The sequence below is a fragment of the Cryptococcus neoformans genome, chromosome 2 (assembly GCF_000149245.1).
Source record: "Cryptococcus neoformans var. grubii H99 chromosome 2, complete sequence".
In the NCBI taxonomy this organism is placed as follows: domain Eukaryota; kingdom Fungi; phylum Basidiomycota; class Tremellomycetes; order Tremellales; family Cryptococcaceae; genus Cryptococcus; species Cryptococcus neoformans.
Genome location: NC_026746.1, coordinates 1,082,442 through 1,107,441, shown reverse-complemented (window position 1 = coordinate 1,107,441; position 25,000 = coordinate 1,082,442). Strand labels below are relative to the sequence as shown.

At 47.8% G+C, this 25,000-nt stretch overlaps 9 protein-coding genes and 1 non-coding gene; 4 read left to right on the top strand and 6 right to left on the bottom strand.

The window, feature by feature from the left end:
• The window catches only part of CNAG_03889 (hypothetical protein), a 2,467-nt gene extending 216 nt beyond the window's left edge, over window positions 1-2,251 (bottom strand). Inside the window, exons 1-4 of the mRNA XM_012191873.1 lie at window position 2,251; window positions 263-1,937; window positions 147-212; window positions 1-99 (exon numbers count right to left, since the gene is read on the bottom strand). The exon at window positions 1-99 is cut by the window's left edge and continues 216 nt beyond it. Coding sequence (XP_012047263.1) covers window positions 1-99; window positions 147-212; window positions 263-1,921 — 1,824 coding nt within the window. The 5' untranslated portion in view covers window positions 1,922-1,937; window position 2,251. The remainder of the gene's footprint in view (window positions 100-146; window positions 213-262; window positions 1,938-2,250) is intronic.
• Window positions 2,252-2,584: 333 nt separating this feature from the next.
• CNAG_03888 (hypothetical protein) lies at window positions 2,585-6,940 on the bottom strand. XM_012191872.1 has 15 exons: window positions 6,740-6,940; window positions 6,570-6,683; window positions 6,195-6,515; window positions 5,968-6,134; window positions 5,455-5,928; window positions 5,253-5,415; window positions 4,990-5,212; window positions 4,440-4,941; window positions 4,154-4,381; window positions 4,011-4,094; window positions 3,767-3,958; window positions 3,515-3,708; window positions 3,305-3,476; window positions 2,794-3,249; window positions 2,585-2,748 (listed from the first exon to the last, which is right to left on the bottom strand). Exons 1-14 carry the CDS (start codon window positions 6,930-6,932, stop codon window positions 2,830-2,832), a joined length of 3,447 nt encoding a protein of 1,148 aa, XP_012047262.1. The 5' UTR covers window positions 6,933-6,940; the 3' UTR covers window positions 2,585-2,748; window positions 2,794-2,829.
• A 182-nt stretch (window positions 6,941-7,122) lies between these two features.
• On the top strand, window positions 7,123-8,153 carry CNAG_03887 (hypothetical protein). XM_012191871.1 has 3 exons: window positions 7,123-7,226; window positions 7,287-7,740; window positions 7,803-8,153. Exons 1-3 carry the CDS (start codon window positions 7,222-7,224, stop codon window positions 7,941-7,943), a joined length of 600 nt encoding a protein of 199 aa, XP_012047261.1. The 5' UTR covers window positions 7,123-7,221; the 3' UTR covers window positions 7,944-8,153.
• CNAG_03886 (hypothetical protein) lies at window positions 7,141-10,824 on the bottom strand. XM_012192139.1 has 6 exons: window positions 10,659-10,824; window positions 10,445-10,601; window positions 10,082-10,398; window positions 7,977-10,028; window positions 7,832-7,917; window positions 7,141-7,756 (listed from the first exon to the last, which is right to left on the bottom strand). The coding sequence occupies exons 1-4, from the start codon at window positions 10,665-10,667 to the stop codon at window positions 8,208-8,210; spliced, it is 2,304 nt and encodes a 767-aa protein (XP_012047529.1). The 5' UTR covers window positions 10,668-10,824; the 3' UTR covers window positions 7,141-7,756; window positions 7,832-7,917; window positions 7,977-8,207.
• A 172-nt stretch (window positions 10,825-10,996) lies between these two features.
• On the top strand, window positions 10,997-12,566 carry CNAG_03885 (cytoplasmic protein; the record flags this gene model as incomplete). XM_012191870.1 has 10 exons in its annotated part: window positions 10,997-11,106; window positions 11,173-11,200; window positions 11,274-11,293; window positions 11,349-11,400; window positions 11,453-11,577; window positions 11,633-11,655; window positions 11,711-11,740; window positions 11,800-11,860; window positions 11,938-12,077; window positions 12,142-12,566. Coding segments are annotated over 10 exons (715 nt in total), but the record flags the coding sequence as incomplete, so codon positions are not given.
• Window positions 12,506-17,392, bottom strand: CNAG_03884 (hypothetical protein). XM_012192138.1 has 4 exons: window positions 17,254-17,392; window positions 16,342-17,175; window positions 15,021-16,284; window positions 12,506-14,973 (listed from the first exon to the last, which is right to left on the bottom strand). Exons 2-4 carry the CDS (start codon window positions 16,482-16,484, stop codon window positions 12,679-12,681), a joined length of 3,702 nt encoding a protein of 1,233 aa, XP_012047528.1. The 5' UTR covers window positions 16,485-17,175; window positions 17,254-17,392; the 3' UTR covers window positions 12,506-12,678.
• Window positions 17,393-17,613: 221 nt separating this feature from the next.
• CNAG_03883 lies at window positions 17,614-18,775 on the bottom strand. 2 transcript variants are annotated; one of them, XM_012192137.1, is made up of 2 exons: window positions 17,825-18,775; window positions 17,614-17,764 (listed from the first exon to the last, which is right to left on the bottom strand). In XM_012192137.1, the coding sequence occupies exon 1, from the start codon at window positions 18,465-18,467 to the stop codon at window positions 17,895-17,897; it is 573 nt and encodes a 190-aa protein (XP_012047527.1). In that variant the 5' UTR covers window positions 18,468-18,775; the 3' UTR covers window positions 17,614-17,764; window positions 17,825-17,894. The 2 variants fall into 2 exon arrangements, with proteins under 2 accessions (XP_012047527.1, XP_012047259.1); XM_012191869.1 differs by having other exon boundaries at window positions 17,614-18,499; window positions 18,550-18,775.
• Window positions 18,776-18,898: 123 nt separating this feature from the next.
• CNAG_03882 (hypothetical protein) lies at window positions 18,899-20,947 on the top strand. XM_012192136.1 has 6 exons: window positions 18,899-19,164; window positions 19,218-19,495; window positions 19,546-19,586; window positions 19,643-19,955; window positions 20,017-20,532; window positions 20,638-20,947. Exons 2-5 carry the CDS (start codon window positions 19,222-19,224, stop codon window positions 20,514-20,516), a joined length of 1,128 nt encoding a protein of 375 aa, XP_012047526.1. The 5' UTR covers window positions 18,899-19,164; window positions 19,218-19,221; the 3' UTR covers window positions 20,517-20,532; window positions 20,638-20,947.
• Window positions 20,948-21,693: 746 nt separating this feature from the next.
• CNAG_12177 lies at window positions 21,694-22,097 on the bottom strand. XR_001045477.1 has 1 exon: window positions 21,694-22,097. It is a non-coding gene; the product is annotated as a hypothetical RNA (non-coding RNA).
• The window catches only part of CNAG_03881 (hypothetical protein), a 3,330-nt gene continuing 184 nt past the window's right edge, over window positions 21,855-25,000 (top strand). Inside the window, exons 1-8 of the mRNA XM_012192135.1 lie at window positions 21,855-22,327; window positions 22,386-22,602; window positions 22,665-22,726; window positions 22,779-24,031; window positions 24,090-24,203; window positions 24,264-24,332; window positions 24,381-24,709; window positions 24,762-25,000. The exon at window positions 24,762-25,000 is cut by the window's right edge and continues 184 nt beyond it. Of these exons, the coding sequence (XP_012047525.1) occupies window positions 22,320-22,327; window positions 22,386-22,602; window positions 22,665-22,726; window positions 22,779-24,031; window positions 24,090-24,203; window positions 24,264-24,332; window positions 24,381-24,709; window positions 24,762-25,000 (2,291 nt within the window). The 5' untranslated portion in view covers window positions 21,855-22,319. The remainder of the gene's footprint in view (window positions 22,328-22,385; window positions 22,603-22,664; window positions 22,727-22,778; window positions 24,032-24,089; window positions 24,204-24,263; window positions 24,333-24,380; window positions 24,710-24,761) is intronic.

Below are 25,000 nucleotides of genomic sequence, written 5' to 3'. Positions count from 1 at the left end.
GCCTGTCAAATGTCGTAACTGTTCAAGACATTGAAGGAATCTCATTATAGCCCAATCACGACGACACATGGGACAAGTCGATTCTTGCATAGTCCATTGCTGATTTGTATATCAGCCTTAATTCGAGGAAAAAATGGACAACTCACGTCAAGACAAGCCTTGTGAAACATATGTTGACAAGGGGTCGTTGTCACGCAAGTGAAAGTTTGATACTAATATTCACCTGTCAGTACTGATAGCGGTCAACAGTTAAGCACGATACCTTCTCTTGGCAAATGGGACAGTCTTTCTGAACTGACGCATCTTCTACATGCTCCCATAGGTAATCCTTGAGCACATCTCGCATAAGTACCTTTTTCATTGCCATCGGCAATCCTCTTGTAAATCTTACCGCCCTTGCGAGTTTGCGTTCGCTGCTCACGGAAGCTGGTGAATCAGCAGGGTTGATGGAACATTCTAACCACTCGTGTATCATCAGCTTGAACACTGTTTCCAATGTGATATCAATAGGGATATCTCCATGGAATTCCCAAAGCCCTTCATTGGCGCACAAACGATACGAAAAGTTGTGGTTGTCCTGTGAGATGGGCTTCCAGGGGGAAAAGTCGAGGAAAGGGGTCCAAGAATGAACAGCCGATTGTGAGAGGATCGTATTTGGAGAATTACTGGTAGCCTCCTCATACAGGTCTTGAATATTACTGAAAGATACGTCACCCAAGCGAGCATTTAACCGAGATAGCATTTGTTGACCTCCAGCGGCCTCGGCCCATTCTTCTGTCAAAATATCGGACCTCCATGCGGCCCAGCTGGAGGGTAGGGTTGCTGATCGATGAAGTTGAGAGATTCCTTGGGTCTGGCGTAAGTCTTGTTCTCGACGCTCGGGGATCTCAACCCCTCTTGAAGCAATCATGCTAGTCTGACCAGACTCCCCCCCTTGGGGCATGTCCTTTGGCTCATTCGCAGCACCGTTTCCTTCTACCTGACTGGCCCAAAAGGTCACGCGCTCTTGCAAGCCATCAGGCGCCCCAGAAAGTCCGCTTGATTCATTGTCGTGTAGGTTGATTGCATGCGAATTAAAACTGTTGAGGCTCAGGGAAGACATGCGCCTTCCAAATGACCTGTATTCTGCGCCTTTGCAAGTGATGTAGTCATTGACAGCGTCAAGGAGAGGATGCATCCTTCTTGGTAGCGTCGGGAAGCCTGATGGGCAACTGTGTCTGGGATGGATACTTGGTCTCCGATCATCAAGCGATGCAGAAGGCTGGTTGAAGGTCTTGTGTGAAGATACCAATGAGGATCCAATTCTTTTGGGGGTAAGGGAAGGTGGCTGGCGCTGGCCAGTAACTATTGAAGGAATGCTCGTATCCAACGCCGAAACTAACGCTCCTTCTACCCGGGACTCGCGATTCCCAAACGAATCGTGAGTGGTGCTGGGGTTGCTGAGAGGATGAACCTCACACACGAGGATCTGTTCAGATAGCACCAGCTCGGGACTTGAAGGCCATCTGTATTTCACTATCATTCGTGTTGGCCAGACAGTCATAGCCGTGTACTCGTTCTCCGTCCGTGCAATTGGCTGCGACTCCTGATTATGCCACTCGCCGTTTTGTACATCCTTCCTGTAGGTGACGAAATGCCACATATTATAGATTTCACGGCCACATTGGCCTGTATCTGCCTGAGGGTAGGCGATTCCATAACATACGACATCTGGTATATTGGTCGGGTTAAAAAACACAGGAACGGAACAGTTGGCAATGTCACGATAGTTGACGTCTTTCCGTTGAGTATCGAGAATCATCGCCGTAGGCCCTTCTTCGCCGAATCGCAATTCGAAGGCATCGTTGGTCATAATAGCTGTCCTTGCTTGGTTGAATAATCCAGACGATTCGGATCGCGACAAAGAGGATCTCAGAGACATCGTGAATTTCGACACGCTATGAAGGTATGTCACAAGTCAGCCTGTTATCAGGAAGCGCTATGATTATAATGGAAAGGAATCCAAAAACCGCCCTTTTTTTGAAAGAATTGAGACTCTTTGGCCTCACCATAACGATTATTGGAGTCGTATATAAGACATCTTTGTAATGATGAACAGGACGTCAAAAGCAATAATCGGTGGCAATAAGAACAATACCAACACGACCAACGAAATGACCTTAGGCCGTTGAATGCTTACGGACGTGGCGAAAGGAGAGTGAAAGAGTAAAGGACGTCATACAAATGATAAGCTACGTAAGGCCAACTTACTGTATAAGCTGTCACGGACTTATTGAACAATGGCGTAAGAAGGTAAAATGATAGGCGGAGTACAGAGTAGTGGATTGCTGAAGGGCTGTGAAAAATCTGGAAAATCCTTAGATGTATGAGGTCGATTATAAATTGTTCTCTTCGCGAAAGTGCCCAGTTGCCTTGTCTGTCTTATCGGCACATGGGGAATTTATATCCCTCGTCATGGCAAGTAGACGATTTCCTTGCCGTTATCCGGAAGGAAAAAGCGTTGTTCGTAACTGCTGTTCGATCTTTCCCTTGCACGACTGGAGAAGGAATGAAGAATCGGAAGTGCGGATAGAAGAGAGAAGGTACGTAGTAGTAACGGCGGATACATGACATGACTGTGGTGCTCGGCAAGTTCATAAAGTGGAAAAAGCAAAACACGTGCCTTACACGTCACTACTTCTTTCCGCATTGAGTCGCCGACGCCCAACGAACAACAGCCATCTCCTCTCGGCACATACTGCTATCATCCTGTATGCGTGAGTTAAGGAGCGGTGACTGTACCTAAAGGCGTACATTATCCATACATGGTATCATCGGGACCAACTGCGTTTAAGTCCTTGTTCGCTTACTTTCCTCTCCTTCCTGTCCATCCTCTAACTTCCTCTTTTCTCCGCTTGTACCACTTCCCTCTCTTGCAATATTCAGTTTTTCTTCCCTTTGCTTGTTTTTGGCCGCTACCAGAGCCCTGAAGTCATCCTGTCCCTGAGCGGGAATCCCAGGAGAGGCGGCAACAGCCTTTGCAGCAGCTACCGCTGTCGGACGGGGTTTAGCCAAAGCTTTACGGGCAGCGCGCGGGGCAAACATTGTCGACGGCCCGGAAGGAGCGGAAGACGATTTGACATCCTTATCATTTCCGCTGTCGTCTCTCGCCTCTTTGGCAGGCGGAGGTCGTTTATTCTGCTCGGTGAAAGTGATTTCATTGCCATTGAAGATGAATGGCTCTGTGCGAAGCAAAAGTTTGCCAACGTCCTACCGCGCTCATTGTCAGCATATACCCAAATAATATCACAGGATGAACATTTACCGCTTGGGATTCCAACTCTGCTAGTGCTTCGTGACTTCTGACGAACATTTCTAGCCTTCTGACTGGTACAATCTTCTCTAACGCTTGCTGCAATAGTCCTTCTTGGGTGTCTTCCGGAAGGTTGGATAGTCTTACAGAGCGAAGGCGTTTTTCAGCCGCTTGATCCGGTTTACTATTTTATTAGCTGTTATCACATAGTTTAAGACTTACCGCTCTTGAGATTTTTTGTTGGCATGGTTGGGATCACTGATTTCCACCTTGAGGTATTTACCTTTATATTGGGTACCATGCAGCTTCAAAGCTGCCTTCGCTTCAGCCTCTGTAGACATCTCAACGAAAGCAAACCCTTTGCAAATCCTCTTCAAAGGGTCCCAACCCAGCTTGATATGACTAATCGTCCCAAACTACGGTGCTCTCACCATAAGCCTTTTTCATTGTGGAACCTCTGATCAGCTTGCTCACCTCATTGAACAGACCTTTGATATCGACTTCAGTTGATTTATTGTTTAATCCACCAACGAAAAGAGTCGAGTTCGCCGCGTCGCTTCTTTTGGTCTTGGCAGATGGATCTGATATGAGTACAGTGAGGCCGAAGTTGGTAGAAGCTCCGGGGACCTTGTAGCCGTGCAGTACAAGAGCTTCTTGCGCGGCAGCCTGTAGATATGTGTTAATTCCCTGATCGGGGACAGATGCGAGCTCAACTAACGGGGGATTCCATGGTGACATAACAAAATCGCCTCGAGTCGGCGTATTTTCTGCTAGGCCATCTGGTCTCAAGAATCCTCCCATACTAAACGACGTTTCGTCGTTAGTGGCGGCTCGGAAATACTCGTACAGACATATTCTCACCTGTTCAAGTAGATTCCTGATACCTCCATCATCCATTTCTCTTGGAAAGTTGGTGACAAACAAAGTTGACCTCCACAGCATCGAGATGGAGACCGGGGTTCCCTCAAACTTCTTCTTATCCTTTTCCAGGACATCAGGAATAGCTTCAGCTTTCTTGAACTCGACGAGCGCAGAATCGTGCATGGCATCCTCATCCACGAGAATGGTCGTTTCTCGCACGGGACCGCACTATGGACTCATGTGAGCTCTCGTAAGAACAAAAGGAGATTGGTGAACCACGACTCACCTCAAAAAAGAAATTCTCAATACGTTCAGGCGTACAGCCCTTGGGCAGGCCAGTCACAAGAACAGTAGTATGCTCTCGGTCTCGTTTGAGGTGCACTTCCTCCGCGTTATCCTTCCCACTTTGCCCCACAGCTACCGGAGCCGCCGATAAATCTGCAGAGGCTGCAACCGCCAAATCTACCGCCTCTTGTGTCGGATCTACTCCTTTAAGCTCTGCATCACCCATTACTGCATCAACCGCCCCAGCTGCAGCGCCTTGTATGGCAGCGGCAGTGTACTGCTCTTGATAGGCACTAGCCTCAGCTGCGGCTTTTTCACGGCGCTTCGCAACTTTTTCTTGCTCCCTCTCAATCTTTTTTCTAGTATCTTGTAATGTTTGCGGAGTGCCATGGACGACTTCAAGTTGAATGAATGCTTCGTAGATAGCTTCAGGCCAGTCGAGATCAGTTCTCTGAATAAACTTTTCAAATATTTCGCGTGCTCGATCAACGTCGTCTCGGCGGCTGTCCAGACATAAGTAGAGATTTTAATATCATACAGTATAGACTCACATTTCCACATTAGCTCGAAGCAACGCAAACTGATAAGAAGACGAGCGACATTTGACGGGCTTATCGAGAACGAGAAGGGTTTGGTCGAGATATTCAGGGGCAATGGTCTCCGCCCAATCTAATGCAAACTTCTCGAGTTTCAAGCTTGCATCCCCTGACTTGTTCACCTTGGTTATGGCTTCAAGTCCACGGGTGATCGTCGCAAGGGCCGGATGGACAGCACCTGTACCATAAGTGCTGAACTCGAGTTTATTTTAGCTTACCTAATGCCACATTGACTGATGCCAACCTTGCCTCATATGCCGCCCGAGCCAAGAACAATTCTGTTATTTCTGTTGTCCTTCCCTCAGGAATGAAAAGTAAACCAAGAGACAATGCAGTCTCGAAAAGTGAATCCAGTTGCTGGAGATCGGCAGTTACCTTTTCCTAGTTTTATCAGCGTTTGCCATCAAGTTCTACACTCACGGTATCCTGGAACAGATCTGCCCAAGCACCTCCACAATGCGGCACGGCCCTGACCGCGTTCTTCCTAATCTTAGTCCCTGTCATCGCATGGATGGCTTCTTCCGACCATGAAGCGTACTTGGCCCAAATACCAGCCTCAGCATCCTTGTACGCCCGTATGGTTTCTTCCATTGCTTGCTTTTGCTCTGCCAAGGTCGTTGCCTCTGGTTCACCCTCCTTCTTTTTCCCTTTCCCCTTGCTCTTCTTAGATTTGGACTGTTTCTGTAGTTTTAAATTGATTTCATCTAATGAGCTCTGCGCCATAGCTGCCAGTTTGGCATACGGGACGACAGCCCGTTCGAAGACCGCCTGAGTCAGGGTTATGTCGACGTTAGGGCCTTTGCCGTGGGCCGTAGGTTTGATGCGGGCACTAGATTCCCATTTATAGTACTCAACAAATACTTGAGCTTGCGCTGCAAGATCGGTTGCATATAACTGACGAGTCAGCTCCTGTCACTGACAACAAGAACTCACGATTAGAAGCTCAAAATCTTCTCGAGACTTTCCAGCTCGTCTTTCACCTGACCATTTGTATTTGGCAGTCTGAGAAACCTCTGTAGCCTTAACCAAGCGCTGCTCGTACTCTTCATTACAATATGTTGAACAGAAACTAGAGTAAGAACTCGTAGTTTGGTCTATGGCTAGACAGTTTCCGGTCAACATCTATTTATCTAGAAGTGCTGCAAGAATGCTTAGCTTACTGGAATGGGGTATAGCTAGACGTTGAAGGTAGACGTTATGAACGCTTTCAATAGCTTCTTGCTTCTCCGTGCCCTTTGCCCCTTCCATTAATCCCAGTTCCCAATCGATCCACAACTGCCATAGCTGTTGACTCTCGCTCAATAGTCCATTTCCCAAATCTGTCGCAGCCTTGATAAGTCCTCGTGTTGTCCCAACGTCTAGAAAAGCAGCCAGTTCTTCATCGACTGGTACTTCCAGAGCCTCCTCGGACGACTGAGGGTCCTGGCCGGCCTTGAAGCACGCAATAATGAATTTGACGTGTTGGAGGATTATGGGAAGCGCTAAGGGATTACACATTAGCGGACTTAGTCACCAGAATTATATTAGAAGCTCACAGAGGTAATCCCTTTCGGCCTGCACATACTTCTCCACGATATCCATGAAAGCGGTAACATCTAAGGGCTTAACCACACTATTGACAAAATTATCCAAGTACGTCAGCCATTCCTCTGCAGACATAATTAGCAAGTCATCATCGCTTAAGCCTATTAAGATAGCCACTTACCCTCCTGAAGCATGATAAGGCTGGAGAGCTTGGCATAAGCATCTAAGACCTCAGCAGTCATCCCCAAGGACCGCATTAATACGATCTGACGTCGGAGGAAAAAGACGTTTTCGGGTTGCTCTTCAAGCTCAGCTAAAAGATTGCTGAGCTCCGTGAGAGTAGCATCCATGTTTGTCTGCGATTCCCCTTCCATTTTAAGTGCGATTGCAGCAAAGACTTAAGAGATGATTCTTCGTTAGTATGCGGAACCACGACGGAAATGAAGTAAGGAATGAGAGCGTTTGCCAAAAGTGATGATGTCACCATATATTACGTAAGAACTATAAACGTCTAAGGTCAGTGGTGACAAGCTGCAAGAATTCGGCTTTTACCATTACCAGACTATGCGATTCATCTCCCAAGCCACATCTCTGCAACCCCATACAATCCCCAGTTTGACCAATTAAGGCAAGATTTCGACTCTGGTACAAGCGTCAAAAGCCATGCAGTACGTCCTTACATATTTCGGCCTGTTGGCCTTGGGCGCGAAAATGACCATTGGCCACAGGTCTCTGTCCCCCGAATGTACTCCTCTGAAACATCGTTACGACTCTTGTTTCAATCTCTGGTTTGAAGGATATCTACAACCAGCTCTCGATGCCACAAGATCTGTCTCTTATCCAGCACCCGCTGCTTCACCTTCTTCACCCCAGATTCAGCCCACCGCTATCATCCAACAACAAGCAGAGCCCCAAAAGCAGAAAAGAACATTGATAACGTCGTGGGCAAACGTTTTTCCCTCCCGTCGATCCACCACTTTACCGCAAACAAAATCAAGACTGCCCTCTTCTTCGGCCGGGGAAGGGACATCGCTTCCAGTGCCCGATTACCCCGACCCCGTATATGAAGACAGTCAGATTGTGAACATCGATACGGCTGGTAAGACAAGAGCTCAGATCAAGGCAGAGGAGTATGAAAGGGCTTGTGGTCAACTGTGGAAAAATTATCAGGGGTGTCTTGTGGTAAGCTTCCTGGTCACTTCAATTCCTGTCAGCTGTTGGCACTGATTTCATATGGCGAGTAGAAGGCGATAGGGGAAAATGAGAGTCTCACTCAGCTGCTCGAACAAGCGAGAGAGGAACATCCTCTCAAGGGTATGGATAAATTAGAAGGTACTGCCTGGGATCCCAAAGCAAATCCTGCCAGTCATTCAGGGAAAGATTAGGAGCGCTTCACCAAGTTGGACATAACATCTCACCATGTGTAGCCCGGACAATTCTGTTGGGAACCTCAACGTTCATAATGACATTTCTTTGTAGTGAAATGCAGGTGGTGATGTCGTCGCGAAGGAGATCAGAGATAGAAGAATTGAGTTTATATGCGGTGGATACTCAAAATATGTATGACCATTGTCACCATTCATGACGTTTGAACGACAATCCGTCTGCATTTCAATAGCAAAAATAGACGTAAGAATCCGACCCCTCTCTCAAACCCTCCGCGACCGCGTAGCCATCCTTGGAGTTGGTGCCGCGTTTTCCTTCTTCCGCCTGATCTTGCCAGCCTCAGATCCCTGGACACTGGGTGTCGGACTAGGGGCCGCTTTTCTATTTGACCTTCTCACTCTCGGTGTCTCCACCACCGTCGCAAGGCCATCATCCGTAATCTCGCTGGTAGCCACACTGCCTCTCCTCTTCTTGCTTATACTGCCGGGAACGGCAGTGCCATTTCTTTTTGACGGAGGCACACTCATGTCCACATCAACAGTCTCGTGATCACTGTCTTCTAATAATGCGCGTGAGACAGAGCGAGTCATTCGTCCACGCGTGGCAGGTGTAGCGGATGGTTCCGGATGGACTGATGCTCCACGGGTACGCCGAGCGAGCGGTTCATCATCCGTTGCCAACGGATCAAGTGCACTCTTTCTCGCGCGAGTCGATCTTCTAGACGGCGATACAGGCATGGGTGGCGTCTTGTCGCGCGTTTTCCTACCTCCCTTTCTGGTTGACTTTGGTTCCTGTACAACGGCATGTGACGGCGACCACGCGGTATCCTCAGCAATAGGTTCGATGGGGTGATTTTCGTCAACGGGTAGTTCTTCTGGCTCCACGCTCATTGAAATCCGTCTTGTCGACCTTCTCAAACCACCCTTTCCATCTACGACACCTTTACCTTTCCCCCTAACCGGCTCTTTTTGAAGTGTTTCTTCAGCTTCCTGATCATCGTTGATGACCATCTTTGGTCTAGGTTTCTCTGAAGAGCCATGTGTTTTAGCTGCCGCAGTTTTCTGGGGAAGTGAAAATGGACTGCCAGTGAAAGCCAGGCTTTGTCTAGGTGATGAGCTGGATACAGTGGCACCCTGAGCGAAGCGGGGTGGACCACCAAAAGGAGAATGCGTACGCTCTGGTCGCTGGGAAGGGGAGCCGACAGAAGCGACGTGTGCGGGACGCACGACATTGGAAGAAGAAGGAAGGGAACGAATTGGTGTAGAGGCGATGGCGACAGGTGCCGGAACGGATGCTGGTACAGTCATGGACAATGATCCCGAGACCAAAGTGAATGCAGGAGCAGGAGTGGGTTCTTCCACCCCATCAACCTGCAGCCATGAGCCAGCCATATCTACATCCTCTGAAAATCCATTGATCTCTTCCTCCCCTCTTCGTAAGTTTCCTTCCACATCGGCCAACAACACCCGCCTGTGTGTCTCGGGCAGAATGGAAATGAATTCCCTAACCATTTCTCGTCGTTTTTGCTTATCACCCTGAGTGCCTGCACCATTACCTGCAAGCTTTTTGTCAAGCTGAAATACTTGGTTATAATGCCCTTGATGGATTAAACGAAGTGTCATTAGGTCGTGGAGTTGAGAAAGAGCAGGGGAAGGAATAGAGCGTGGAGGATGAGAAAGAAATTCGATTAAGTGCGTTTCCTCCTCTGGAAACAAAGGAGCATGGGTGAGCTCTTTGAGGGCCTTGGATTGAACGACATGGTTCCCAGCCCCGCATGGTGTGCGCGGAGCACCCAACATCCAAGACCAAACGACTTCCCGCATCCTTTTTCTCTGCTCAGGGGATGATTCCTGACGAATACAGCCCAGGGCTGTAAAAATGCTAGTGGCGGAAGCAGTAGCGATCAATCTCACATCGCTCTCAAATGAAGGATTCGGAAAATTCGGCTGAGTGGAGAGGAAGAACGAATGAAGCAATGAGCAAGCTAATTGCGGTGGTGATACAGATGTAGAGAGGCTTTGGACGATCTCAGACACAAAATTGACTTCTGAGATAGATGGGTCTGATAATTTGTCTACTGCAATCTACAGCATTAATTGTTAGCATTCACGGCCTGAAAGTCACTCTAGTAACGAACCTCCCACAATCCGTGATCTAACGCCCAGTACCCGTCGATGAAGATTTTCCAATTTCTCGGCATACATCTTCTCCTTGCAAACTTGCCTGCCACTTTCGTCGCCTCTACAGTCTTCACGGCCAAGATGGCGTCTTCATCATCGACATCCATTCCTTCGACATGCCCATTGGGCTTTTGAGCTTCAGATTGACCATCATAGTCCAATAAGAGATAGTAAAAGTAACAATCTTTCTTGAGCCTGTCAAGTTCAGTGGATTGAATTGAATGAAGGAGCCTTCGGACATCGGCCGGTGATTTCGGAGGGTAGAGGGAAGGACCTAATGTTGTTGAGCTCAAGCGCTCGGTAGTACTGTATTAGCTCACCGTCGATTCCTGCAATTTCCAAGAGTCTATCAAAGAATAATTTGCCATTGGAAGATCGTTCTCGCCTTTTGGTGAATATTTCCGCTTGTGAGCTCCAAGGACTTGAAGACAAGTCAAAATGGCGTAAAATGGTGATCGGGATAGCAAACTGGTCAGCCTAATGATGCGTTTTTAGTACGTAACCACAGATCGAAGGCGGAAAGACTTGACGTACAATGGCCATAGTTAATATATATGGGGTTCCACTGCGCACAATGGACAGTACAGTAATTGGATATTGAATGCGAGGTCAACAAAGGACAACAAGAAAAAAGGTGCCAGCATCAAAGTCGTTGCGGACACCGAACAACTCTTCCATCTCCTCTAAGTACGCGTGCGAGGAGAAATCAATCAGTACACGGGATCAGATAACGGGATCAAATATTGCCACTTAAGGCGCCCCATAATATAACAGGCGGAGTTACAACAAGGGACAAACTGATAATTACGTAACATGACCTGCATATGGAGGCATATTCGGTTGCCGTCCTGCGTGCGTCAATAACATCTGCACATGAAATGCTCAAATTGGGGCCTTAAATTTCTATCCTTAAGGGACATTTGCTTTCTGTGGCTCATCTTCCACCTGATAAGAACCATGGTTGTGTTCTTCACTTCAAAGGGTATATACCTATATACATTCGGCAGACCGAACGATTGCTGATGATGCACTCGCTGCCATTCTCCAGTGGTATCTCCCCCTGTCACTATTTATATGTACGCATCATGAGTCAGCTTTCATTAGTACTCCAATACCCCGAGAAGTTTGCATGCTAACTCTAAAAATTAGGGGGAAGGACAAAGTTGAAAGTATGCTTTGAAAATGATAAAACGAATGCCCTATCTAACAGCCCATCAATTATAGATGAGGAGCTTCTGCGTTATGGTCTCCCCACCGATGTCTGGTTCCACGTAGAGTGCGTGATCGCTGTTACCATACTACTTGTCATGAGGCTGACATTTCGTCAGCAAGCTTTCGTCCGCGCATGTCTATCTTCGCCAATCGGATGGCCAACCTCATGGGGAGTGGGACAAGCTTCCCGCTGCTCTTGTAAACGACTTGGCTCAGTTAGTGAAAGCCAATAGTATTGAAGGTGTGTCTTTCTTATCAGAAGACTCGATCTGGGGGTAATTGCTATCCGTTATCAGGCAACAAAAAGGACAACATTACTGTAAGCGTTTCAACTCATAAGATGTAGAATGTCTGTTGATCTTGACATCCTGTAGATCATCTACACTCCTTTTATTAACCTCAAGGTGGGACTCTAATGCCCGTCAAAGTATCTACTAGAGGACATTATTGATTTAACTTTTAGAAAACTGGGGACATGCCCGTCGGTCAAGTATCTTTCCATTCCGACAAGAAGGTCAAACGAAGTACGTTCTCGCCGTAGTCGATTCGATTTGACCCCCAGGAGCCACTCAATGGTTTATACTCATGATTAATTGCGTAGCACATGTCTCAACTCGAGACAACGCCATTGTCAATCGTCTCAACAAGACCAAGGTCGAAAAGGAAGTAGATCATGAGGCTGAGAGGCAAGAGAGGTTACGCTTGGAAGGGAAAAAGAAGAAGGCTGAAGCCATTGAAAGAGTGAGTGAAACTCTCTCCAGGTGGAAATAGAAGCTTATAAGTGGGATGATCAATGTCGATATAGGCGAAGAAAGAACAGGAGCAGAGAAAAGCCTGGGAAGAAGAAAAACAAGCTCGATCTTATGATAATTTGTATTCAGAAGATGCCTTTGCTGAGCAAGAACAGTTCAGTGACGACGATTTTATGTAGTTAGAGGAGAGGTTTTCCATATATTCCCAAATGCGGAACAATTCTTAGCTTTATCCCATTTTCCGCGGCGATCAAATGGTAATGGAGGGTTTTTTCGAACACCTTGGGCAACCATCCAAATCTTCTTCCCTTTGTTTTGAACACTTCGCCCTTTATAGCCCTTATTAGGTCGAGATCAAGACATTGAGTTCGCATAAGATTGATTCTCTTAGGTGAATAATAACGCTCTTTCGAAAAGGATGGTAAATTTGCGTACAACAGATGACCTGTCGCTAACATGCATGATATAATGGTACAATCATTACGCAGATGGACTAAAAATGCCGCCTGGTATCTACCTGCTAAAGAATAACAATAATGCCATGAACTTGTTTCGCACAATATGTTACACCTGCTCTGGCTTTTTTTTCCTTACACCCCGATCAAGCCCATCACTCCTGTGCACCCCGCCCAAAGCAAATCTAACATTTTTCTGCCGTGCTCGCTCAGTCCCGTACCTCGCCATTCTTCATACCCGGTCGGACCCCAAGCAGATTCTCCCTTACACATGCCTAAACGATCAAGACCTTCGAGGACAAATTCGACACCTTGAGAACGAGAATGACAGACAGCGATGACAGTCGGGAAGTTTCTGCCAGTAAGGGGATGAGAACTATTATCGGTAGAAAAACTTTCATGAACGAAAGACGGGATAGCAGGGTCGGCGGCTGAAGTCGTTGAGGGATAATCTGCGGCCGATGGCTTTGCAAAAACGTTGCCACCTTTTGACCACTCAATTCCGCCTCCGTTTACCCTTTGCTCATCATCCTCACGTCCTTCCAATTTTGACCTCAGCTCTTTACAATCCACGACCCTCGCCACCACCCTGAAGCTCCTAAAGGGCAAAGCCTGCGCCGATGATACATGTCTCTTCAGAGGCCCCACAAACCTCACTTCATCAGTCGGCCGGATCCAATTTGAACCCTGAGTCAATTCTCGCTTCATTGCTTCTTTGTCCTTACTAGCCCGTTTCCTCAGCAATTTCTGAAACTTCGGCAACGACCCTGATAGCGAAGAATCGTGGATGGACACATTACTATTCGTGGATGAAATACTATTGGAACTCTGGAATGCTGTGGATGGACGAGATTCGCTATCGAAGTCCGAATTGAAAGGGACATACCAGACAAGCAGGGCACGCTTGGTTCCAGATGAGAAGAAGGGGTGAGGTATGACAGTGTTGTCATACGATTTGAGTAATGCGTTCAGATCTTTTGCAGTTTCGGAAGATGGTGAGGGAGGTGTAGGTGATAAAGGAGTGCCTGGGGCGGAATTATCCCCTTCTAGGGGTATTATCATGGCGACCGCGTCTTCCGGTACGCCTCCCCATGCGTCTCCTTCAATCCACTTGATTACCCGCCGCTCCTCCTCCCAAAGACACTTCATCCCGTCCCCCTTTGTTAGCCTTGGATGGGTTGATTGATAATCATTGATGGCCTCTACTGCATACTGCGAGTGAGGATCCCAACTCTGGTAACCATTAGGGGAGCTAGAACCGCTCCAGGAATGTGCGTGCACTCTCTCCCTTTCCTTCTCTTCCCGTGCTAATCTTCTTTCCTCTGAAGAGCTGGTTCCCACGAGACCAGAGTTCTTGAGGTTAGATAATCCCCGCTTTAGCACACTACCAAGGGAACGATCCTTTTTTTCCCCTTCTTCCTTATTTCCATCCCGCAAGGGTTTTTTTCCTGAAGTGCTAATCCCAACAACAAAGACATCATCTTTTACTCCTTTGCTTCGTTCGTCTTTCTTTTTCGCTTTAAGAGCGGACATAGCACTGGTGAAAGGGACCGACTGAGAAAGTGAATTCGTTGTGTTGGTGAAGTCTTCACTTTCCGAATATCCTGTCGACATGATGTGAGATTTCGACTTGCCAGAAACAGGAAACCCTTCCGACATGCTAGCACGGAGCTTGCTAGGTGGATCGTTGCTATGCATCGCCGCGGGCGATTGAGGCTTGGAGTTGACAGATGGAGGGAAGAAAGCATTCACATTGAAGGACGGCAACTTTACGCCGCCTTGATCTCGGTGTACAGCTTTGCCAGCCAAAGTCAATCTCTCCGCCTTCTCAGTTTTGTTTGGCACTGCCAAACCGGAGGGTTGCACTTCTTCGAGTTCGTACTCTCTTGCACCAAGCTTCTTCACTCTCCAGACTCTGCCAGTGACACTGCTTCTCACTTCGCCATTGTGAAACAACTCGTATTTGCCGGCGCCGAGAGACTCCCATTCTGCCTTGGGTTGCGAAGCGCCCTTTTTAGAAGGCGTTGGGCAAGCTCTGAAGGTCCATTCTCCCCTTCTATCCCCATATTCGTCATCATTTTCACCCACAAATTTTGCGAATGAATCTTCCTCCTCGCCTCCAAGTCTCAATGTTTGTGCTAATGGCACCCCGTGTGCATCAACAGCATTTGGTGATACATCCTGAGCCAAGTTTTGTCCCAGTTGAGCTTGGGAGCCAGACAAAATAAAGTCGATGTCAAACTCAGTGACGTCAACAGGGTCTGGGGGATGCAAAGACGGCGGTAACGGAGAGGGAAGCGGGTCAGACTGAAGGTTGCGAGAATTCAGGAGGTGATTAGCCCGGTGGAGAGCTAATGTTGAAGGCAAAAGCCGGGGGCCAGGATCCGATAGAGGTAATAAGGGCGGAAGAGGCCTCAATGGTGATAAACTCTGTACAATTGATTAGTGCCTACCAAGGAAAAGAGATTATGGCCTACCTCGCCAATATCTTCTCCACGTCCATTACCATCGTCTTTCTTGCAGGCTGCCGCATCTTCATCACCAGTTTTGCTCCGTTCTTCCTCTCCATGTGTTTCCCTTTTCTGGCGCCGAGAGGCATTCCTTTCCAAACTTCCAGGGATAGCAATGGGTAAACTCCCTCTTCTCACCGGTACTTCGTCTTCTCCTGATAATAGACCTGCCGCGTTTGTGCTTCGGCTCGGACCAATAGGAACAGATACTGCACTCCCATCGCCACTTCCCCTGAACATCCCCACACTTTCCCAGAGGATCAGACTCTCTCGTCTCAAACCTCTGCCTTGCCCCGCATGTATGCTTTGGCCGCCGATACTTAATCTTTCGCGTGCCCGGCGTCCATCTACGCCATAAGTCGCAGCCAAGAAAGTTCTTCGCTGACGTTCGGCTTCCTCCGCCTCCGCTTCCTCAAAAACGCTCATATCTTCCCTTCTCTTTGACTCAGAAGGACGTCGACCACTTCCAAGTGGAGATACAAATTGGGGCATAGAGAACGTGGATGATATACCGGAACCGAATTTGAAGTTCTCATTAGGCAGTTCTCCAGAATCATCCTTGCCGACTGACCCACGTGGCGGCGGTAGAATGGGGTTCCAAACGCGTTGAGAATGACCAGCCCAGCCTCGATGGCCGATATGAGGCAGACTGCCTCTCCGTACATAATTTCCCCCCTTGTTTATCAGTTCAAGGGAGCCGATAGCAGAATCAGCATGGGCTGGGTGTCTACGGTCATCACTGCTTGTTGGACGGAATGAAATTCCATTAACATGGGCATGTGTTGGAGAAGGTGGAGCAAGGGCTGATGTAGATGGGGACAAAGAGGAACGTCGCGGACCAGGGTGTTGGTTAAGTGGAGAGAACGAATGAGATGCGTGCGTGATGGGCGGACGAGACAGGGTCAACCTTGATGTCGTACTTGTGGCCGAATCACGCCTGCTTGATTGTTGCAGCCCAGGGGACGACGGGGCTCCAGCATTGGATGCAGCTGCCGTGGCGAGAAAAGACTTCTCGGGGCTATAGTTTGGATGGAACCCTACATTTCTGGTAAGGTTGATATTTTCCCGCTCCCTCAGAACTTGAGGAGCAACTGGAGATATAATGTTGAGTCCCAAAGGCGTCAACGATCCTCGGCGCGGGTGATGGGTATGAATAAACTGTGATGGATGGGTCACAGAAATGGCCGTCGGGATTGAGGGCGCAGACGAGGGCGACAAAAGCTGGCTCGACCTGCACAGGAGAGGAAAAAATAAGTAATTGTAATCCAAGATCTTTCCTCGGACTCACGTGTCTAGCTCATCCGACCGTCTGCATATAGCACCCTCCGAGCTGGGCCCAGCTATGGCGTTGAGTTGAGTGTCCATGGGAGAATAGGCGGGTATTGGGATTGAATGTACTGAACCGCCTCGCGGACTAAGAGGCTGGTCCATGATAAGGGAAAGGGTTTGGAACAGGTAGATGACGGGAGTCGGTGCGGTCTGGAGTGATGGACTGTTGTGCGCCGCTGCTGTGTTTTGTTTGTGCGGGGCGTGGGTGTGTATCTGAGGGATGGGCACTGGCTGCCGTGAGATGGAGATGGGACTTTCTGGGTGTGTTATCGTATCCAGACATCCATTAGGAACAAAGGACGGACAGGAAAGGAATGATGTGCTGATGGAAGCAAAAATCAAGCTAACAACTGATGGTGACGGTAACTAGCGCTGGCTGGACGATCATCTATTACTGGCGGTCCGTTCGCAGTTCGGAACCGTGTGCGGTGTTACTGTGTCGCGATGTATGAAGAGGAAGGGGAGAAAAAATCAGCTTCGACGTTCTGTGGACTGTGGTGAATCTGTTGTAAAGATGGACGGAATTTGTTTTGTGCGTGTGAGTTGTGTGCAAATAAAATAATAATCCATCGATGAAGCCCAGCTCCCAGCGAAGTACTCTTTCTGCGCGCTGCGTTTGCTGCCGCTCGAAGTGTCGCTGCAGCGTTTATTAGCGTTCGCGTTGTCGCGGTTCGACGTGCTCCATTGCCCCTATGACAAGCTACAACCTATAACCCGTATAGGGAACTACTTTTAGTGCGGAGCGGAAACTTTTTCCAAGGGTGCTAGGGGCAACAAAAGCCAACAGTGGGAGCTGGCAGCGGACAGGTTTCAGTTCCCAGTTCCCACGTCCCATGTCCCATCGAAACTAGGGCAAGCCCAGGGCACTCACCAGGAACAGGGACATTCGGATCGTCGCTATTTTTCCCTCCTCCTCGCCCCTCCTCTCCCGTCAGCCACGTGACACCTGTCTCGCTCGACTACATGACGAAGAGGGAAACGACGAATATCGTTACCCAAGGGCATTCAGATGACTACTACCAAGGTGCGAAAGATAATATAATAATACAAGCAATGACTCACGAATGACTTGGCGGAGCTTTTGGATAAATAATTCAATTGCACCGTGTTAATTTTGGTAATTACGTTCAATTTTGGGTGTTTTGTCAATATGAGAATGGAAGTGCGCCGTATCATGATGATGCATTTTACATATGTACGGTGGCTCATTTGGCCCATGACTTCTTGAGCTGAGTGCGGCTGAGTCTGTCGTCTTCTAATATGTGACGAACGTTCACGTTATGCATTGAAAACTATGCTCTGGCGATTCGGCAGATGGACCTGCAGACGCTCAACAGAAGGAGAGTGATTATGGGTCTTGAACTGGAAGTGTCTGTAACAGGCTATTGAAGGATCCTTTCAGTGTGTGCGGTAGAAAAATAACGTGTTAAAGCTTTCCATACCTTCGGTTGCACAGATGTACCTTGAGTCCTCATAATTCCGTATCTCGTTCTGTGTTTGCTCTGTTCTTGCTTAGTTTTGGAATAGTTGATTTTGGACAGTATCGCTAGCGTCATTTTCGCAAACGCCTGTCAAAGCTCCATCGCTTCCCTTGTAGATGTATTTATAAAAATACTTGACCACTGTGATGGATGTGCATACTTCGACATTCATATGACATTTATAGTATTCAAGCAAGTAGGGGTTGTAGGGCACGACGTCTCTGTTGGTGAAAGTATAGTCAATGCCGTCTATCTTCTTTTTCCATGTGAAGTCACCTTCTCTACGACGATAAATAGGGTAAGAGTCGTCGTCATAGCCATGGCATCCTGATATAGTGCATAGAAAGGGAAGTGGACCGTTTATGAATGAAGAAAGTAGAATAATCTGGGTACCGATTCCATAAGCATCCAGCCCTTGTTCAGCACTGTCCACAACGCCTTGCCAAACTTCCCTGCGGCAGTTGTCCTGGTTCTTTTCATGGAACCGGAGGTGGTTAAACTCAAAAGCGTCTACTACCAGCTCTTGAAAGAGAGGCCCACAATGAAGAGCAGTGTTGAAACTGCCTGGGCAATCAAAAAGACCGAAAGCGTAGAACTGCTCCATGGACACTTTCTTCCTACCATTCTTGCCTCGTCCTGAAGCCAGCGTCGGAGGTAAGTTCTGTAAATGGACGATGGGTACTTACGTTCGTCAGCGAGATGGATGTCGGGATACCATCCATGTTCATAATAATATGGCATAACGTTCGCCGTCATCATACCTTTCACGAATTGCCGGAAAAAAAAATATGCTATGATATGATGATGATGACCCCACGAAGTTTGTAGGAATTACGATATATTTCTAGAAGATCCGAGGACGAGGGCTCCCTGAAGATCCGAGAAGGGGCTTGTGTATTTTGTCGATCCTAGGTTTTATGACGGCAACGAACGGATAACGAAGAAGCACAATGAGTATTGCCGATGACGCCTGACTGTGGCAATTTAACAAATAAAGAATATATTTAACAAATGAGCATGAAATACGAGATACAAGCGAGATAAAAGAACAAATAAAAGGAGGGCAGGAAAGGAGGGTGCCGGCTGCCTGAAATGCCGAATGCCGGATGCCGCGCGACCAGCCACACAGAGCAAAGATGATAGTGGTGGAGCGTAAAAGCAACAAAGACATTACCGGTTTGACGACACATACGTACATACATACGACTTAAGCTATCTTCTATCTACAGCCGATTATTGTACTACTTCCTTGTAAAAAGATTATTATTGTGCAGAGTGCAAACAGCAATAAAAAAAAAGTAGTAGGTACTACTTCGAGCAGCAGTGCAACAGTCAGTCTGACTTGCAGTCTTAGAATAATGTCCGGCTACACTCTTTTGGTTGGCGGTTACAGGCCTAACTACTCTCTCATCTCCTTTGACCCCACTTCTGCTCAATTGAAGGTCATTTCAGACTCTCCAGCTCCTGAGGATGCCTCCTGGGTTGAGCCAGCCAGCTTGTCTGAAGAGAAGGATGGATCAAGGATCATCTATTCTCTGTCCGAGAGTAAAGGCAAGGCTGTGAGCTTGAAAGTCGAAGGAGAGAAAGTGACAGTGGTTAGCGAACGAGATACTCATGGGGGCTCTTGTCATGGTAAGCATGATAATTGTGCAATGAAGTAAGTTGTTGACCTTGATGGACAGTTCACGTCATGAAGGACAGATCAGGTATTGCCGTTGCCAATGTAAATGTTTTGGCAGTTATGCTACATGTTGGAAGCCGTACTGACCTGTGTTCAAGTATCTAGGAGGTTCTATCATTTTCTTCCCCATCACCTCCGGCTCCACTCTCTCAAGCTCGTCGGCGTCTCCTCTTCTCAAATTCCCATTAATTTATGAAGAGCAGGGACAGACTGCTCCCAACCCGGAGCGTCAGGACGCCGCTCACTGCCATCAGATTATTGAGGGCGATGAGGGGACTCTATATGTTCCCGATCTAGGCAATGACCGGGTCTGGGTAGTATGGAGAGAGGGGGAGAGTGGGTTTAGTGTCAAGGGCTGGTGCCAAGCGCCTCCAGGCTCTGGCCCTCGCCATGCCTGTATTTCAAACGATGGTGAGTGACGTACCTGCAATTAGTACTCATACTCACCAATCTGGCGTGTGTTACCTTTCAGGCAAACATCTTTACGTGCTCACGGAACTGTCCAACAGCCTCCTAACATTCCCCCTCTCCGATCCAACTTATCCTATCATCCCTCACCCTGATTCTCAGCTCAGTGTGATTCCCCCATCCGTTCCCGAAGAGTATCACAAATACATGAATGCCGCCGAACTGATTGCCCACCCTGTCCACCCGGTCTTGTATGCCTCCAATCGTCTTGAAATGAACCTTTCAGAATCCACCAAAGGAGTGTTCAAACCTTCAGTGACAGGGGATGCGGTGGCTGTAGCGACTCTTACCTCCGACGGCAAGCTTGGTAATGTTCAACATGTGAGGACTGGGTGCAATGCCGTCCGCGCAATGCAGCTCAGCCCTGATGGCAAATTCGTTGCACTTGCCGGGCAAAACGGAGGTGGCATGGAAATATGGAGTGTCGGTGACGACGGCAAGACATGGACTTTGGTCTCTCGAAATGAGAAGCTCGAGGGTATAACGGACGTCGCATGGTTGTAAACGCCTGACTCATTTTGTAAGTATATAATCTTCCAACTGATGCCATCATCTTCCCAATAATGGGCGATCAGACCATTTGCTTTGGTGACTGAGCATCACTAATGAGTTTCTCGTGTTGCAGATAGATCTCTGAGTAAGATTCACCGAAGTAGCAATGACGAGAAGCTATACAGAATGCAGATATTGTAAATTTCAACTGCCGCGATCCATTGTCAGGGGATGTACAGTGCAGTATGATATGTTGCTGCCTGTCGCACTTGGTCGCGGTGATCATCGATGGTCCTCCGGTTCACGAAAAGAAGGCGGCCAAATGACAGTGAAAAAAAAGATCTTACATGGCTGTCAGTGGGAGCTGAAGTCTGGCGAGTGAGTGTGCTTGTACAGATCTTGTGACTCGGTGTATAAATGCAATGCATCAGCGTTCTCTTTTGCTTCATTCTAACCTATAAGGAGGTACCCGTCATCAACGTGACACAGGCATGGGCATTCTGACCATACTTGTAGCGACTAAATTTCCCTCGCGGGCGTCTCATCCACCATCATCTCGGAAACCATGGAGGTTAATGGGCTCATGACCACGGAGAATGACCATGCTTCTGAGGAACCTGGAACCGAAGTTGAGCTGCATTCTTCACATTATCATAATGGTACTGAAATCATGATTTGGCACCCTCAACGATAAGTATCTCTGGATTAATGGATGCCATCGACGGTGTTTTCAGTCAACAAGCGCCTCCTATTGCAACCACATGAATGGAAGTATATAGGATGATTAATAATCATTGAATTTTTTCGAATCGCCAATCATGCCCAGGTCTTTATCGTCCAGGCCGATTTGAGGCCCAAGTGCCGCACCATCGTGCTGTTTCTTCAGTCGGTGTCTTCTACCTCATTTCTACACTTTGAAGACTTTAGGCCCGGATCCGGAACCCACTGGTCCTCGTAAGAGATTAACCTTATGAAAGAAACCTCTCTGGATCCTAATACAGACACAAGATGAATTACGAAGCGCCACTCGGACGTTTTCACGAAGGCTATTTTGCCCTATTTTGCGTAAAAGAGCAAAATACTCGAAGATGGTATTAACTCCGGAAAATACTCAATGACTGCTCTTCGGAGTTATCTACTCAATGTAAGAAGATCCCCTGGGGAAAATCAAAAGATATAGTAGAACGGTTGGACGAATGCGATACATGTCAGCGGGAGACAAATAGATTAAGCTGAGTGGGATGATTACATCCGATCAGATAAAGGTAACAAAGACTCGGAAGGAATTCAGCCAGATGTCAAAGTCGAAAGAATGAACGATTAAGTAGGCACAACAAGGCATTATCGGGCTTTTTTGAAGCTCCCTAATTTTGGCAATCGAAGCTAAATTGATGGTATTTTGTTATGGTACATACCGTGACACTGGCGAAATTGTAGGAACGTAGAAAAAGGTTCAAGGCAACCAAAGACGAACAGATTCTCCTAATTACTATCGTTATCCTTCGCTTCCATCGACGAATATTCGTACTACTCGTGCAGTGTTTTTGTGGTCGCGCACCCTGTTCTGCATGTTGAGGAAATAATGAGCTGTCACAGACCAGATACGCGACGTGAAGAAGAAGAGTAGTACGTTTGAGGTCGGTGCTGTCCGGTTATAGTCATCGCCTGGCGGATGACGCGGTGAATGGGCTTGACTTGCGTCATAGTAAGCCTTCACTCTGCATCTCCATCTTCGGTCCTCTTTCCAACTGCAACTTGGGCTTGCAGTTATGAACTTGCCCCTACTCTTCTGAAAGCATAACTCCAAAGAGTGACATGGCCAGGTGAGTATATACGCCCACACAGCCCAACAGCAGTCAATCCATTTATCATGTATCGTAGAGATCCACCATCCAGCTTGAGCTCCACGGAGCTTCGTGATATCTCATTCACGCCGACATCAATACGCCCAGCTAAAGTCACTATAATCCACCCCCAATTACGAGATCTAATTTTGCCTCTATCTCGTGGCCGAGTGCTCTATCCCAGGGGGCTTAATATTGACGAGATCAGATGGTTTCCAAATGCTGAGGATGATGATTCAGCCTCCAAACTAAATGTAATGTTAAGAGAAGCGACTATTGTTGATATGAAGTCACTGATTGGATTTATAATTTTTAGGATGTTGGGACTACGAGGACCGTGTTCAAGTTGGATTTTGCCGCCAACTGCCTCGTGAGCAAGTATGTCTACTGCATGGTTAATACCATGTACTATGGCTTACGTGCTGCCTAGCTCGAACATGTTCGCTTGTGGTGGCCAGCACGGGGAACTCTTTGTCAGCAGCATTCCTCAACCAAATGCCTATATTCCAGAACGTTTTCTTGTCGTCCCAAAAATCAAACCCTTCAAGATATCGACAAATCTTCCTCATAGCCGCTCGATCAACAATTCCATCATAATTCCCCCCTCATGGCCTAAAGAATGGACTCGCCAATCAGTAGAAAGGAAGATTGGGTATGTGGGGCGCGGCTCTCGATCGTGGGAGGAGATTGAAAGAGGTGACAGCATCATGGGGAAAGCAGAAAGGGGAGAATGGGTGACTCGCAGGGTCCGACCGAGAAATGAGGGGCATACATGCTCTGAAAACGGGGACGACGAAGCCTATACTCCCCCTGATGGCGATGATGAAGACAACGATATGTACGATCTCGAAAAGGACAGCTTATCATCTTCTCCTGCAACATATCCCAATACACTACCCGTCCGATATGTCAGCTCCCACCTTCCGACCAATTTCAGTCTGAAATCCGAAACCAAAGATAAATTGAGGCGACGTCAATACACGGAGGAGCCAAGGTTAGTGATCTCAAATAATGACCGCACTGTCAAATTTTTTGCGCTTCCTCTGCAAGATGACAATGCGCATCAAGTAGTTGAGGAGGGCTATCCACATTATGGGATTCCCTCTCTCGCTCGATTCCCACATCCTGTGAACTTTCGTCCCAATGTGTTACCATTAGAAGAGTTAATGGAGCTAAATGGCCCGCCCCTCGATTTTCCAGATACCCTGCGGTTTGAGCCGGGCATAAGGGAAATAGACCTTGGTATATCAGATGACGGCAGGCCCAGTTTAGCTTTATATGATGTGGTTGCCACCGAGTATGCTACCAACATATTGGGCGGCGACCAGAATCGCTTGGCGAGGCAGATATTGGAGGGTTATAGAAATAGGGAGTTGGCTAGGGGAGGGAGAGGGTTGGACCGCACGGAACAGCGGCAGCTAGTCCGAGAGGACAGTTTTGGAGAGCTTGTAGATTACTCACGGCAGCATGGAAGATACAGAAATATCGTGGGAAATTCTTCTTCACATCAATCAGCCGAGCAGCAATCAAGAAGCTGGACCAGGATTACAAGCAGAGCTAGAGATGACGAAGATGACGAAATCGAAGACGGACTACGCTGGTCGCCAGAAGACTATGGTCAAAAGGAGACGAGAACTCTACGCACCATATGCTCTACCCAGTTCGACGTGGCAGCGAATCATTGTAAGTACAGTGTCAGGCCTGCCGGAATTCCAACCAATGTTTATTTTGAACTGTAAAGCATCTCTATCCCCCGACTTGCGTTACCTTGTCTCCGTGGGCGACTCTACAGATGTCAACCTATTCGAGGTCATTAATGAAGGAAGAGATCTACGAAAGGTTGCAGTATATAACGGTGAGTGAGATTGGATATGGCTATCTTAAAGGGTTGCTAACTCATCTTTTAATCATAAAGCTGCCACAGATGCGGGGTTTTCGAGCGCTTGGAGTAAGGATGGACGCAAGTTTGCTGTGGCCAGTCAAGGTAAGCTTCTTCGTAAAAGATGAAGAAATCATCTGAATATCTTCCTAGATGGCCAGGTAACTGTATGGGACCATCGCTCTTCTCGGCCGCTTGCAATATTCCAGACATCCCCATCTTCCACCCATTCATCTCCTTCATTTATGCACGACGTCTCCGCCAGTCATCGTGGGGGTAATACGACATCTCCTGGATCACGTCATTCTTCGGGTTCAGGAAATTGGGAAAGATGGGAAAGCGCTACGGGAAGTGAGATGATTCTGAGAGACCCAGTAACAGGAATACCAAGGACCGGTAGCAGCACGTCAGGAAAAGAGGCAGCTAGGGTTGTTAAATTCAGTCCAGAAGGAAGTAGTCGGGATCTGTTGGTATTCACCGAAGTAGATCCAATCCCCATTCCATAGTTGTTACCATGCTGACTGTGGTTTGTAGGAGGAGTCCAACATACATATCATTGATGCCCGGACATTGACGACACATGTCGTTGTCCCTGTACCGCATGTACCGAACGAGACGACCAATCCTGAAATTCTCCGGAGGCCTCGAAAAGGTGTTGAGGGTGGTACTTGGGGTATATCTGGCGTCGCATTTGATCCCACGGGCGATTTCTTGTACTCAGGGACGGAAAGCACTGTGGTGGAATGGGATATCAGAAGACTGGGAAATCATGG

Coding starts and splice junctions, on each gene's coding strand:
- CNAG_03882 (XM_012192136.1), top strand. CDS start 19,222: ATGTCCGGCTACACTCTTTTGGTTGGCGGTTACAGGCCTAACTACTCT. Junction 19,496..19,545: donor TCATGGGGGCTCTTGTCATG/GTAAGCATGATA, acceptor CTTGATGGACAG/TTCACGTCATGAAGGACAGA. Junction 19,587..19,642: donor CAGGTATTGCCGTTGCCAAT/GTAAATGTTTTG, acceptor CCTGTGTTCAAG/TATCTAGGAGGTTCTATCAT.
- CNAG_03883 (XM_012191869.1), bottom strand. CDS start 18,622: ATGATGACGGCGAACGTTATGCCATATTATTATGAACATGGATGGTAT. Junction 18,500..18,549: donor CATCCATCTCGCTGACGAAC/GTAAGTACCCAT, acceptor CGCTGGCTTCAG/GACGAGGCAAGAATGGTAGG.
- CNAG_03886 (XM_012192139.1), bottom strand. Junction 10,399..10,444: donor GGAAATTGCAGGAATCGACG/GTGAGCTAATAC, acceptor CAACAACATTAG/GTCCTTCCCTCTACCCTCCG. Junction 10,029..10,081: donor TAGATCACGGATTGTGGGAG/GTTCGTTACTAG, acceptor TTAATGCTGTAG/ATTGCAGTAGACAAATTATC.
- CNAG_03884 (XM_012192138.1), bottom strand. CDS start 16,484: ATGGACCAGCCTCTTAGTCCGCGAGGCGGTTCAGTACATTCAATCCCA. Junction 16,285..16,341: donor CGGTCGGATGAGCTAGACAC/GTGAGTCCGAGG, acceptor TCTCCTGTGCAG/GTCGAGCCAGCTTTTGTCGC. Junction 14,974..15,020: donor GTGGAGAAGATATTGGCGAG/GTAGGCCATAAT, acceptor TCAATTGTACAG/AGTTTATCACCATTGAGGCC.
- CNAG_03888 (XM_012191872.1), bottom strand. CDS start 6,932: ATGGAAGGGGAATCGCAGACAAACATGGATGCTACTCTCACGGAGCTC. Junction 5,929..5,967: donor AAGATTTTGAGCTTCTAATC/GTGAGTTCTTGT, acceptor CTGACTCGTCAG/TTATATGCAACCGATCTTGC. Junction 4,382..4,439: donor TTGAGAATTTCTTTTTTGAG/GTGAGTCGTGGT, acceptor ATGAGTCCATAG/TGCGGTCCCGTGCGAGAAAC.
- CNAG_03887 (XM_012191871.1), top strand. Junction 7,741..7,802: donor ATTATCAGGGGTGTCTTGTG/GTAAGCTTCCTG, acceptor TATGGCGAGTAG/AAGGCGATAGGGGAAAATGA.